At 40.6% G+C, this 15,394-nt stretch overlaps 1 protein-coding gene across 1 annotated transcript in view; it reads left to right on the top strand.

The window, feature by feature from the left end:
* Positions 1–15,394, top strand: part of grhl2b (grainyhead-like transcription factor 2b) — a 338,201-nt gene that overhangs the window by 79,237 nt on the left and 243,570 nt on the right. The window contains 3 exon segments of the mRNA XM_028817651.2: positions 14,633–14,688; positions 14,936–15,092; positions 15,226–15,337. Of these exon segments, the coding sequence (XP_028673484.2) occupies positions 14,633–14,688; positions 14,936–15,092; positions 15,226–15,337 (325 nt within the window).

Raw genomic sequence — 15,394 nt, forward strand, 5'->3', positions numbered from 1 at the left:
ATCAGTTGACAGCTCCGCCCCTCTCTTCACCCGAGTGTCCAAGACATGTGGCCGCAAGTCCGACGACACGACCACAAAGTCGATCATCGAACTGAGGCCTAGGGTGTCCTGGTGCCAAGTGCACATATGAACACCCCTATGCTTGAACATGGTGTTCGTTATGGACAATCCGTGATGAGCACAGAAGTCCAATAACAAAACACCGCTCGGGTTCAGATCAGGGGGGCCATTCCTCCCAATCACGCCCTTCCAGGTCTCACTGTCATTGCCCACGTGAGCATTGAAGTCTCCCAGCAGAACGAGGGAGTCCCCAGAAGGTATGCCCTCTAGCACCCCCTCCAGGGACTCCAAAAAGGGTGGGTACTCCGAACTACTGTTCGGTGCATACGCACAAACAACAGTTAGGACCCGTCCCCCCACCCGAAGGCGAAGGGAGGCTACCCTCTCGTCCACCGGGGTAAACCCCAATGTACAGGCTCCAAGTTGGGGGGCAATAAGTATACCCACACCTGCTCGGCGCCTCTCACCGGGGGCAACTCCAGAGTGGTGGAGAGTCCAGCCCCTCTCAAGGAGATTGGTTCCAGAGTCCAAGCTGTGCGTCGAGGTGATTCCGACTATATCTAACCGGAACCTCTCAACTTCGCGCACTAGCTCAGGCTCCTTCCCCTTCAGAGAGGTGACATTCCACGTCCCAAGAGCCAGTTTCTGTAGCCGAGGATCGGACCGCCAAGGTCCCCGCCTTCGGCCACCACCCAACTCACACTGCACCCGACCTCCTTGGCCCCTCCCATAGGTGGTGAGCCCATGGGAAGATTATGTGTAACAGCTTCAGTGATTTAAGATCACATGACTGCGGCCTGGATGGTGCTCTAATCAGTCGGCCAGGAAGTTTCACTGCTGTGTTTTGGAATAATACAAAACATCCCTTCCAGTTAGGATGACTATCTCTTTTGAAAAATCCAGGCCTTTCTCAACAATCAGCCCAATTGTTTACAAACGCAATGCTTTTATTTACACACCAGATTTCTAGCCAGCAGTGAACGGATCGCAATCTGTTATAAATCATGTCCCTTCTATATAATCTTGGTAAGGGGCCTGATACAATTAAATTCTGACACTTTCTTTTAGCTTTGGTGCGTAGAGAGATGAAGTTCCTCTTTAATACTTCAGATTGCTGTAAATTAAATATTAGTGCCGACAATAATAATAATACATTTATACAAGGCGCCTTTCTGAGAACTCAAGGGCACTGAACAAACAATAAATAAATAAATAAATAAATACACATTATAAACAACTTAAAACATCAGAAAATATAAAAAATAAAACCAAACAAAGCCACTGTAATCATAAAGAAAAAGCCATTTTAAACAGATGCGTTTTAAGTTTACATTTGAAGGATGAAAATGATTTGGTATTTCTAAGCTCGATAGGTTATGAATTCCAGAGCTTGGCAGCAGAACGGCTGAATGCTCTGGTCCCCATGGTGGTTAGACGGGCGAGAGGGACGGTCAGATGGATGGATGAAGAGAATCTAAGGTTACGGGAGGGAATGGCAACATGGAGAAGATTGGACAGATATGGACAGGCAAGGTTATGAATGGCCCTAAATGTTAATAGCAGAATTTTAAAATCAATTCAAGACTTAATCGGGAGCCAATGAAGCTGCTGCAAGACTGGAGTAATATGGTGAATAGATGTGGTTCGAGTAATGATGCGTGCTGCAGAATTCTGGACTAGCTGAAGCATTTGGAGAAATTTATTAGGGAGACCAAAGAGGAGTGAATTGCAATAGTCGAGATGAGAAGTAACAAGACTGTGAACAAAAATGGCAGTGGTATGTGGAGTGAGGGAGGGGCGGATGCGATTAATATTATGTAGGTGGAAGTAAGTAGAGCGGGTGATGTTATTAATGTGAGATTGAAAAGATAGAGTACTGTCGAGGGTGACACCCAGACTCTCTTGACCTAAGGTGAAGGGGAAACAGAGTTATCAATAGCAAGTGAAAGATTATTGGCTTTGAATAATGATGATTTTGAGCCAATGAGGAGACCTTAATTTTGTCACTATTTAATTTAAGAAAATTCAAAGAAAACCAGGATTTAATTTCAGCAATGCAGTCGACAAGCGAAGATGGTAGAAAGGAAGAGGTGGCTTTACTAGCAAGGTAAAGCTGGGTGTCATCAGCATAATAGTGAAAATTTAATGTTTACGAAAAATATTGCCAAGGGGAAGAAGGTAAATAATAAAAAGAGGCACACCTGAGGTAACAGCTGTGGGTTGGGATGTGAAAGTTTTAAGCTGAATGAACTGAGTGCGGCCTGAAAAGTAGGATGTAAACCAATCAAGGGGAGTATGGGTAATCCCAATCAAAGATAATCTATTAAGGAGAGTGGTATGACGAATAGTATCAAAGGCCACACTCGGATCAAGGAGGATGAGAATAGTAATTAGACCGTAGTCGGCAGCCATAAGGAGGTCATTGGTAATTTTAACAAGTGCCGCTTCTGTACTGTGAAGGGGGCGAAAATCAGACTGGAACTTTTCATTTAGATTATTATGAGATAAGTGGGAGTGAAGTTGGATAGCCACTATTTTTTCAAGAATTTTAGAGATAAAGGGTAAATTAGAAATAGGGTAAAAATTATTGAAGTTAGTAGGATCAACACCAGGTTTTTTCAGTATTGGGGTTATTGCAGCAGTTTTAAAAGATAAGGGAATAATACCAGTAGTAAGAGAAGAGTAAATTATGGCAGAAATGAGAAGGACCAGAGAGGGGAAGCAGGCTTTAACCAGAACTGTAGGGAGGGGGTCCATCTGACAAGTGGATGACTTAGATTTGCAGATGAGATCTGATATTTCTGAGGAAGTGGGAAGCTGGAAAGAAGAAAGAGAGTGAAGAGGCGAGTGTAGTTCAAAGGAAGTTCAGAGAGAATCTGGACCGAGTTGCTAATGTATACTCTGGATTTTCTCATTAAAAAAGCACATAAGAGAATTGCAGAAAGCAGTTGAGTAAAGATGAGATGGTAAAGAATCTGGAGGTTGTGTAACATTATTAAGTAGTGAAAACAGAGACTTGGTGTTACCTGTATTACAAGTAATTGAGTGTAATAGTTAGATTTGGTTTGGGCTATACAATCCTTATAATAGAGTACATGATTTTTATGCATCTTTTTTTTATATAACCTTTCAAGTTGCCTGCCTTTAGCTTTCAGAAGCCGAAGTTCAGGCGTAAACCAGGTGGCAGAAAAAGAAAAAAACAGATCTGGTTTTTAGCGGAGCAAGAGAATTAAGAATACCATTGAGACAAGTGTTATAATATGAGACCAATTCTATGGGAGTGGATAAATTTATAAAAGTCCATTTGGGAATCAATTCTAGAAGACGACAGAGAATTCAAGTTAAAATTCTTAATATCACTAAAAGATATGAGACGGGGGAGCTTAATAATAGAAAAAGTAAGTTTAGCATTGCATGAAAGGAGAAAATGATCGGTTATAGTGAGGTTCATCTACTGTAAGATCAAAAGGAACAACACCAGAGCAGCAGATCAGGTCCAGGATATGTCCTTTACAATGGGTAGGAACATCAGTGTGCTGCTGGTATCCAAAAATCTCCAGGCAAGATAAAAAGTCCCTAGTGAGAGGGATATTGATATTGTCCAGGTGTATATTAAAATCCCCCAGCAGAATTATATTGCAGATAAATGGGTAAGAAAGGTAGCAAGATCGTTCAAAAAAATCATTGTTTGATTTAAGGGAGTGGTAGATAATGTAGGTAGTTGCAATGATAGTAGGAATAGGCCCAGACAATTGACACACGGTTGATTGAAAGAGCTAACAGCAGGAGCAGGCAACGGCAGGACTTTCCACTTCTTGCAAATAAAATATTGCAATACCTCCTCCACGGCCAGAGGCACAAGGTTGACAAATGTAAATGAACCCTGGGGGGGTGGATTCATTAAGTTGAGAAAATTCTTGAGATTGCTGCCATGTCTCGGTTAAACAGAGAAAGTCAAACTTATGGTCAATAAGGAGATCCTGAATGAGATGTCCCTTGCTCGTGAGTGAGCAGATGTTCAGTAGACCGAAGCTGATATTGTTGCTATCGCATTTGACAGTGGTGTTAGTCGACCGAGCAAAGCTGGCTAACACTCTGCAGTCAGCATTCCTATCTGTGTTACGTGGAGGGTGCCAAGAGTTGGACCAGAAAGAGTTAATTCCTTTTGAGGCGTCTATTCAGAATCTCCGGTGGGACCCACGATGGATGTATCTCTGACGAGGGAGAAATAGGACGTCCGGGTCGAAATGCAGCACAGACGGCAGAGGCACAGACTAGAGGAGACGCAGTCAAAGAAGCTCAGCAGCTGAGTACTGGAGAAGGCCCATCAGAGGCTGGATAGCGAATGACAGAAGACACCAAACAAACATTAACCAGGTGAATATCCTACCAATCCACATTGTAGGTGAGGCCACAGACAGCTCAGGCATCCAGAGAACAATGCACAATCTAACAAAGCTTTAGAAATCCTCTGCTGAGATAAGAGAACCTGAAAGAGATAAGAGAACCTGAAAGGACAACCAACTTGGTAGCATATGACTGCCTGCTTTAAGTTTGCAAAATGGCAATTGAAGGACTTTGCGAGCATGAGAAAAAGATTCTGTGGTTTGATAAGATAATTCAATTCTTTGCACGGACTTTCAAGCGCTATGTCTGGCAAAGATCAGACACTATTCATTATCACTTGCCTAACAATAGAATACCTGAAGCCTACGAGAAAACTCTTAATCCCGGGCCACCTTAAATTCTTTCGCACCTCTCCTCATCAGCGTCCTTTGTTTGGCAAATGTGTCAGTCAGCACAAGCAGCAAACAGTCTGCTATCCCATTACCCCCAACGGTGCTGAAGTCGGGCAAAATTCTCAGAGTTCAAGTCTTTTTATCTGGGTGTGAGGTGACTGGAGTTGAATAGGGTAAATAATATATCGTTATTTGGAATACATACATTTCATGTGTGTTATGTGTCTACAATGATCTGTGTAAATGTAGAATGAGAGGAAATGCGAGGCAAGAAATGCTGAACACATACGTAAAGCAAACTTTTTCCATGTTATACTAATAATGACATGAAGTGTATAATGTGGGAAGACTGAAGTCTAAATATTTAATAAACATGTACGCTTTTATTCAAGAATCTAACCAAAGAAAAAAAAATCATTCAATTTACATTCCCCCACAAACCAACGGAGCTGAAGTCAGTCACAAAATTCTCAGAGTTCAAGTGTGTATTTGGGTGTGAGGTGCCTGGAATTGAATAGGGTATAAATATATCGATATTTGGAATACATACACTTCATGTGTGTTCCGTGTCTACAACGACCTATATAAATGTAGGATGACAGGAAATGCGAAGCAGAGAAATGCTGAGCACATACCTAACACAGAAACTTTTTCCTTATTATACTAATAATGATGTGAAGTGTATAATGTGTGAAGACTTTAGTCCAAATATCAAATAAACATGTGTGCTTTTATTCAAGAATACGAGGGGGGACCCAAAAATAACCAGAATATTGTTGTTGTTAGGTTGGTACTTGTAGTATGTGGTTGGGCCGCTAGGGCGATCTAGTTATACTCCTCACAAGTCAGTCTGCCAAGTGCCATCAGTCTGGAAGGTTGTGCTTGTGTTCAGTGAATTTTTTTGTAAAAGTAGGTTGCGCAACAGTGTGAGAAGGAAACGCCCTGATTTGTGGGAGTCGGGCGATTGGTTCTTTCATCATGGCAACACTCCATCTCACACTGCTTTCAGCATTCGCCAATTTTTGGCAAGAAACGGTATGACAACCCTGAACCACCCACCCTACTCACCGGATTTAGCTCCGTGTGATTTCTTTTTGTTCCCTCGGATGAAAAAAGACTTGAAAGGAAGGCGTTTTGCTGATGTCGAAGAGGTAAAACAAGAAACGACCAGAGCATTAATGGGCATTACTTCAGACGAATTTAAAAAATGTTTCGAACAATGGAACAAACGGTTAGATAAGTGTATTTCCACCAATGGAGAGCACTTTGAAGGAGACTAATTGTAGTTTGTACTGAAAATTAAATTAAATACGTTTTAAAAATATTTCCGGTTATTTTTGTTTCCCCCCTCGTATAACCAAAGGAAAAAAAAAAAATTTCAATTTACATGTTGCTGTCAATGAGTTAAAAACCCGAGCTCGAATGTCAATCAACAGAAAGTTGATATGTGGTACAACAAATAGTTCTGAGCAGGAGTCAACCACAGCATCAACTGTGGTCATCATTGCTCTTGTGAAAAGAATGGAGATAAACGCCATCAACTCAGAGAGGGAGAGGCAAGTATGTTGTGCCTCATGAATGTTACGGACAGAATAAAACTGAAAAAAAAAAGCACTAACTTTTACAAGTAGCCAAGATTTACACTGGGTGTTATAGACTCAAATCAGATGTGTGTTTTTATTTATAGTATTAATAATAGCAGCTCACTACTCAAAATGTGGAGCGCCCAGAGTTGAACCCGGAACCTTTTGGGTTATAAGGCAGCAGTTCTTACCTCTGCACCATCCAAGAATACATATCAACTTTCTGTCGATTGACATTTAAGCTTGGGTTTTTAACTCATTGACAGCAACATGTAAATTGATTTTTTTTTTCTTTGGTTATATTCTTGAATAAAAGCGCACATGTTTATTTGATATTTGGACTAATGTCTTCACACATTATACACTTCACATCATTATTAGTATAATAATGAAAAAGTTTCTGTGTTAGGTATGTGTTCAGCATTTCTTGCTTCGCATTTCCTGTCATCCTACGTTTATATAGGTCGTTATAGACACAGAACACACATGAAGTGTATGTATCGATATATTTATACTCTACACAATTCCAGGCACCTCACATCCAGATAAACACACTTGAGCTCTGAGAATTTTGCGATGACTTCAGCTCCGTCAGTTTTTGGGGGAATGGGATAGCAGGCTGTGCTAGATAGATAGCTGTTTGTGCAGATTTGATACATTTGCAAAACAAAAGATGCTGTTGGAGAGGTGTGAAGAAATTTAAGGTGGCCAGGGATTATTAATTTTTTCGTAGGCTTCAGAGATTCTAGTGCTAATGCCATCTATTCCAATGGCAGCATCATGCTTTGGGTTTTTGCTTTAGTGGCCTAAACAGGGAGACTGATCAGAACTGAGGGAGTGATGAATATGGCCAAATACAGAAATGTTGTTTGAAGAAAACCTGATCAAGACTACACATGACCTGTGACAGAGGCAATGGCTCACCTTTCAGCTCAACAATAACTCGAAGCATATTCTCAAAACAATGCTGGAGGGACAATGGAAAATGTGCAGATGGGTCTGAAGATGGCAGTTTACAGATGCTTCACATCCATTCTAACAGAGCTTGAGAGGATCTACAGAGAAAAATGAGGAAATCTGCCCAATTCCTGGTGTGTAAAGCATTTATAGACATTTACCCCCGAAGACCTGAAGCTCTAATTGCTGCCATTGGGGCTTCTACAAAGTACTGATGTAATAGTATAAATATTCAGATGAGAGTGTGAAATTTCAGTTTTTGTTTTTTTAATAAATTTGAAAACCTTTCTGAAAATGTTTTCATTTGTCATTATAGTTTGAGTGTAGGTTAATGGGAAAAAATGGGAAAATTTTATTTTCTATTTTCATATTTAAAGTGTGTAGAAAGTGAAGGTGTCTGAATCCATTATACTTGTTGCATGCCTAGTATTTACAGTTTTGATCAGTGCAACAGAAACACATTTTTAAAAGTATTAAATTCAAAGCACTTTGTTAAAAATCAATAAAATAAATTTGTTCACTCTAAACCCTGCTTAACCTAGTTCAGTGTTTCAGGTGGCCAGAAGTAATCTCATTAGCAGTGAATAAAAGTTTACAAATTTGTTAAATGACTCAGTTGAATAACATCCACCTATTTTTTACCTAATACATAATTTTTGAGGTTTTTAGTTGGCATCAAATGGTGTTTTGTTTGAATTCTTGACAAGTGGAACAGTATAGTGTTATGGGATTCATTTACATCATATTTAGTAGGGCTGCAACTAATGATTATTTTGGTAGTCGACTAATTGTTAAATTTTTTTTTGATTAGTCACGATTATTTCATGCCTGACTATTTTAATGCCTGTGGTTGCACATCCTGTTCTGGGCTACAGTGCATGTCTTACCTCATCTGGTCACGTCTGTCCACCTGTGAATGTCACCCTGATGTGTCTGCATTAACGCGATTAAAGTTAATAATAATCAAATTAAAATAATAACCCGTGAAATGTATGAATTACTTTATACTACTATATAATACTATAAATACTTTATTAATCCCAAGGGGAAATTTACATACTCCAGCAGCAGCATGCTAATAAAGAAAATATTAAAATAAAGAGAGATGACAATGCAGGTATACAGACAGACAATAACTTTGAATAATGTTAACGTTTACCCCTCTGGGTGGTATTGAAGAGTCGCATAGTGTGGGGGAGGAACGATCTCCTCAGTCTGTCAGTGGAGCAGGACAGTGATAGCAGTCTGTCGCTGAAGCTGCTCCTTTGTCTGGAGATGATACTATTCAGTGGATGCAGTGGATTCTCCATGATTGACAGTAGCCTGCTCAGTGCCCGTCACTCTGCCACAGATGTCAAACTGTCCAGCTCCATGCCTACAATAGAGCCTGCCTTCCTCACCAGTTTGTCCAGGCGTGAGGCGTCCCTCTTCTTTATGCTGCCTCCCCAGCACACCACCGCATAGAGGACGCTCGCCACAACCGTCTGATAGAACATCTGTAGCATCTTATTGCAGATGTTGAAGGACACCATCCTTCTAAGGAAGTATAGTCGGCTCTGTCCTTTCTTACAAAGAGCATCAGTATTGGCAGTCCAGTCCAATTTATCATCCAGCTGCACTCCCAGGTATTTAAAGGTCTGCACCTTCTGCACACAGTCACCTCTGATGATCACAGGGTCCATGAGGGGCCTGGTCCTCGTAAAATCCTCCACCAGCTCCTTGGTTTTGCTGGTGTTCAGGTGTAGGTGGTTTGAGTCGCACCATTTAACAAAGGCCTTGATTTTGGTTCCTATACTCCTCCTCCTGCACTCCTGATGCTACCAGGTATGAATCTCCCATCTCTGTCAGCTTGTCCCTAAGGAGCAAAGGTTGGATGGTGTTGAAGGCGCTAGAGAAGTCCAGAAACCTAATTCTTACAGCACCACTGCCACTGTCCAAGTGGGAGAGGGATCGGTGTAGCATGTAGATGATGGCATCCTCTGCTCCCTCCTTCTCTTGGTATGCGAACTGCAGAGGGTCGAGGGCATGACGGACCTGTGGCCTCAGGTGGTGAAGCAGCAGCCGCTCCATGGTTGTCATCACATGCAATGTCAGAAGGATAGGCCGGAAGTCATTCAGCTCACTAGGATGTGATACCTTTGGGACTGGGGTGATGCAAGATGTTTTCCAAAGCCTTGGGACTCTCCCCTGTTCCAGGAGCTGTAGAAGTCTCCTCAGCTCTCTGCTTACCTGGTCTGCTGTAATTGTGGGTTGGGGTAAACTCTCTCCTATGCTGGTATCAGCAGAAGGATGGGTGGAGGGTGCAGTACTCTGAGGTGAGAGTGGGTTAGGGTGGTCAAACCTGTTAAAGTTGTTCATCTGGTTTGTTCTCTCCACATCTCTCTCGATGGTGGCACCCCGCTTCGAGCTGTAGCCAGTGATGATCTTCATCCCTTCCCACACTTCCTTCATGCTGCTGTTCTGCAAATTCTGCTCCAGCTTTCTCCTGTACTGCTCCTTCGCCGCCCTGAGCTGGACTCGGAGTTCCTTCTGCACACGCTTAAGCTCATGCTGATCACCACCTTTTAAAAGCCCTTTTCTTCTGGTTCAAAAGGCCCTTGATGTCACTTGTAATCCATGGCTTGTTGTTAGCATAGCAGCGTACTGTTCTTACTGGAACTACAATGTCCATACAGAAGTTGATGTAGTCAGTAGTGCAGTTAACAACCTCCTCGATGTTCTCACTATAAGATCCCCGCAGGATATTCCAGTCCATAGTTCCAAAGCAGTCTCTCAGAACCTGCTCTGCCTCAGGGGACCACTTCCTGAATGAGCGTGTTGTTGTAGGTAGCTCCCTCACTCTTGGTTTGTAGTGAGGCTGAAGCAGAACCAGATTATGATCTACTTTACCAAGCGCAGGCAGCAGGGTGGTGGTGTATACATCTTTAACGTTTGCATACAGTAGATCAATAGTCCTATTTCCCCGGGTGTTACAATCCACATACTGGAAGAAGGCAGGTAATGTTTTGTCCAGTGTTACATGGTTGAAGTCTCCAGAGATTAGCACAAGTGCCTCAGGGTGCTGCGTTTGTAGTTTAGCAACTGCGGAATGGATGATGTCACCCGCTGTCTCCACGTCCGCCCGAGGAGGATGTAAACAATAAAAACAATGACGTGTCTAAACTCTTTGGGCAAGTAATAGGGACACAGACTTACGGCCAACATTTCGATGTCCCTGCAGCAACTGGAGATTTTAATGTTAACATGTCCAGAGTTGCACCATCTTTTATTGACATAGGGTGCAAGTCTGCCACTCGCAGCGGCGCCTGAGTCATAATAATCGGATGTTTTATATTAGCGTGACCATCACAATAAAAAAAATACATTGAACAATACAAACTAAAGTGCACATAGTCTTTAAACAAAAAAGTTAATTCAACTTAAACAAAAATGGCTACTGGTATGTCTTAATGTCCAAAAGTTTAAATAAAGCTTCAATTCAAATAAAAATAATGTACAGTTTATAAAAGGTTCAGTTCATATATTCCTGATTGCAGTGCAGGAACGTGAGCATTCTGACCTGTTCTGGTGTGAGGCTGGCTCTCTTCTTTGAGACAATGTTCCCAGCTGCTGAGAAGAGACGCTCGGAGGGAGTAGAGGTAGCAGGAATACACAAGAATGATTTTGCAGACAAAGAAAGATGTTTTAATCATCGCACTCTGAAGGAAAAGTGTTTGTAGTTTATCACATCATGTACTATATTATGCCAAAATAAAAAAATTACTGACTAAAATATATAACCATCTATTTACTGATATACTCCAAAATACAAGTTACCTAACGTTAGTTAGAGATGGTTTACTTTTCATATGAACTCAAATATTATATGAAAAAACAAGAAAAAAAACTAGGACGGCTCAGCTACTCCTATTCACTTGTTTACTATAGCTCCAAACACGTTAGCAAACATAACTGAAATTATACTGTATTCACTTAACCCTTAAACCGCTGGAACCGGCTAAAGTTGTTTCTCAGTGCAATTTGCCATCATGTTGAAGCAGAATACATTCAGCAATGTATATTCATTTAAACCCGCAACTGGCTATATTTGCTTCACAGACCAATTTGCCAGTATGCCGAAGTTGAGCAGCCAGCTCGCGACCACTCCCTTCCCCAGCAGAACTGCAGCACCACTGTCTCTGGGATTTAGCCCCCGCACTAGATGAGCCTGCAATCATCAGCGTTTAACTCTGTGTGTTTGCGTGCAGCCAGTTCAAGCGCAGTTGGCTCAGTGATTTACTGAATGTCATCAATGGCGTCAGTTGCACCTTGAACATATAATAATAGATTGTTGCAGTAGTTTTTTTTTAAAGTTTTTACAGTTCATTTGCAGTATGTAAAATGATCAGTGTTGCAGTAACTGTGATGCTCTTTGCATGAAACAAAATACGTGTTCCATTAAAATTTCACATTTTCTTCGTGAATTGTGATGTTTACTTAAAAAGTGCAGCTAAAAAGTATTTGGTGTCCAGGGATGCATTAACCCCCAAGTATATGTACCTTGATATGCATATTATAGTACAAACATCAACGTTAACATGCGACTCTAACTTCACTCGCTAAAACTTCCCTTTCAAGAGACGGCAGCATCACAGCTCCAGGAAGGTTGCGTTTCTGATGCTCATGCATCGTGGTGGTGCTGCCGTGAAAAGAAAGCTCCGCTTTGCATAATCTGCATTCAACTTTTTTTTCTTTTTCGGTGAAGTGCTCCCACACTTTAAAAAATTTCTTTCCCAATTTTTTTCCATCTGCTTCCCCCTCCTCTATGCAACTCACCATTGCAACCACATTTATTTTCCTCTACATTCTTCTTCTCCTCAGAAGTAGTTCTTCATTGGTAGGACTGTGTGCAGTCTTGACAAACAATAACAAACGATAATGCCCCCAGACGTTCATGTAGTGCATTGCAGTTACAAAAACCAATGTGGTTCTGTTCACTGGTCTTTGTTTTAAAAAAATCTGATTATCTGACTTATTAGAATTTTGTTGAGTTACTTTTGAAATATTTAATTCATTTTATTACTTATTTCAGTGAGTGGCTGTAAAAAAATTTTTAGCTAAATTCTGTAGTCATCTAGAAATATTACCATTATTACCATTGGACGTTAACTAATTGTCATCAATGTCATTTTCTGGAATATTGTTAAATTCTGTATTTGTTGGCCAATCTGTCTTGTCTCTGAAAAGCTTAATACATGAAAAATGTGTAGCTTTGGCTATCCCTCATTTTTCATGCTGTACATGCTTGACAGATAAAGTCCACAGAGTTGAGTTGATTTTATATACATATATAGTGTACATACATACGCATGCACGGTGAGGAGCCAAAACAGTATCATCATTCCATTGAATTGAAAAGGGCCAAATAGTTGTGGCCAGATGGCTGGGGTCAGAGAATTTCTGAAATGGCAAGGCTTGTGTGGAGTATACAGTCAGCCATTGTGAGTATCTACCAACTGTGGTCCGAGGATGGAAAAACCACAAACCTCCGACTAGGTGTTGGATAGCCAACAATCATACAATATAAAACAATTTATTTTTGTATAGCCCCAAATGACACAAGAAGTGTTGCAATGGGCTTTAAAAGGCCCTGCCTTTTGACAGCCCTCCATACTCAGCAGCCCCCCATCCTGGACTCTCTAAGAAGATAAGGTAAAATAAGAAAAGGAAAACTCTCAAAAAAAACCCGTGTAGGGAAAGAAATGGAAGAAACCTTGGGAAAGGCGATTCAAAGAGAGACCCCTTTCCAAGTAGGCTGGGCGTGCAATGGGTGTCAAAAATGGAGGTAAATACAATACGTTGAGCAGAACACAAGTAATCCTCAATACAATATAATATCATACATACAGAGCAGAATTCAACAGTAGATGATATTACATAATACGATTTGAATTTGTTCAGATTCCTGGAGACCTCGGCCATCAAGCTGCCTCCCCCTATTGGCTATTCCATAGCTGAGTCAGCCTTGGGCCAGCCAATCCGATAAAAGGACCCGTCTACCTGATGATGACTTTACCTTAGGCAGGCAAACAACTTACCAGTAGGGTAGTGGCACCAAGTGGCACATTTGAGTACCGAGCTGAGAAACAGAATAGGTTAAGGTTAGTAACAAATTATAACTGTCATGTTACTTATTTTTAGCGCTAATGACTAACAACAGAGATGCAGTCTGTACAGTTAATCAGCAGCTTTAGTAAGGATATGCTATTACTGAAATAGTGAGTCTTCAGTTGGGATTTGAAACCTGAGACCGAAGGGGCATCTCTTATAGTAGCAGGTAGACCATTCCACAGTTTAGGGCCCTGTAACTAAAAGCTCAACCTCCCACTGTTATTTTGTTAATCCTTGGAATCATAAGCAGACTGGCATCTTGAGATGTACATTCTGGTTTGTAAGTCATGATAAGTTCAGACTAGTGAGCCGGACCTTGGCCATTTAAGGCTTTATATGTTAAAAGCAGAATTTTGAAATCTTCCCTAAACTTAACTGGGAGCCAGTGTAAGGAGTTAAGAACTGGAATTATGTGTTTGTATTTTCTTGTTCTTTGTAATAATTATTGCAGTAGCATTTTGGACTAACTGGAAGCTGTATAAAGAACAGTTTGAACATCCAGTGAACACTGAATTGCAGTAGTCAGTCCTACTAGAAATAAATGCATGATGCATGGATGTGTGAGGTCAACCAAGGCCATTCCATTTGATACAAACCAACATAGACTGGTGGTCATAATATTTTGGCTCGGCAGTTTTATATACTGTGTTTAATTTGCATATATGTTTTATAAATATACATCCATCCATCCATTTTCCTAACATGTTTATCTAGGGCAGTGTTACAGGGCAAGTGGAGCCCTAAATTGAATGCCATTTCTTTGCAGAACAAACGCGCACACACACACACACACACACTGAACCACACTAGGGCCAATTTAGTAACGCCAATCCTCCTAACCTGCATGCCTTTGGACTGTGGGTGAAAAAAAAGGGATCTTTAGGAAACCCACACAGACATTGGAATTGGTCTGCTACCACTGTGTTTTCCCATATGTGCATGTGTTTATTAATGTGTGTGTGTGTGTGTCTTTTAAAAAAAATTGTTGGAGGGAGAGTATTCCTTTAAAATATTTTCTTTTACGTATATTTGCTCCAGACACCATTCTAACTCTTTTTACTGAAAGAATGTACTAGTTTAGTGGCTTTGAATTATTCTACCTGCCTATATTGATATAATTTTGTTGTGTATTTCTATAAACAGAAATACCACACATCTTCACTGGGAGCTGAAGAATTTGTTTTTGAACCACCAGGAGTGTAAGTTTATTTTTTTTTTTACAACCAAGTTTCACCTGCATGCTCCGTGACTGCTTCCCCACTTAGCTAAAGAAATAACAATTGCCCTTTTGCAATTGGATTGATTATACATTTTTATAAAGAAATCCTTTAATAGTGTTTGTTTTATTGTTTAAATGGACTGTTTTAGGTTATGGTTACATTATTTAAGGCACTGTAATGTCACTGCAGAAATGTTCAAAAAGCTCTCCTATCTGTTTCTTTTTAGAGACTCCTTTCAGTATATGCTTGAAGCCACAAAGTCTCTTCGGCAGAAGCAAGGAGAAGGCCCTATGACTTATTTAAATAAAGGCCAGTTCTATGCTATAACCCTAAGTGAAAACGGAGCTAATAAGGGTCTTCGGCATCCAATCAGCAAAGTTCGAGTAAGTTAACTTTTAGATGATGGATCTCCAAAATTATTATTATTAAATCTAATTTTAATATTCCACTGGACAGATGTTTTAAGTTGATACATTATTTATCACATTAATGGAAAAACTCTAACCGTCTCTTCAGAGTGTCATCATGGTTGTGTTTAGTGAGGACAAAAACCGTGATGAACAGCTAAAGTACTGGAAATATTGGCATTCACGACAGCACACAGCAAAGCAGAGAGTTCTTGATATTGGTAAGTGACCAATTTTTTTTCCTATTATAACTCAAGCATGAATTTATAAATTTGTCA

The sequence above is a fragment of the Erpetoichthys calabaricus genome, chromosome 13 (genome assembly GCF_900747795.2).
Source record: "Erpetoichthys calabaricus chromosome 13, fErpCal1.3, whole genome shotgun sequence".
NCBI lineage: Eukaryota > Metazoa > Chordata > Cladistia > Polypteriformes > Polypteridae > Erpetoichthys > Erpetoichthys calabaricus.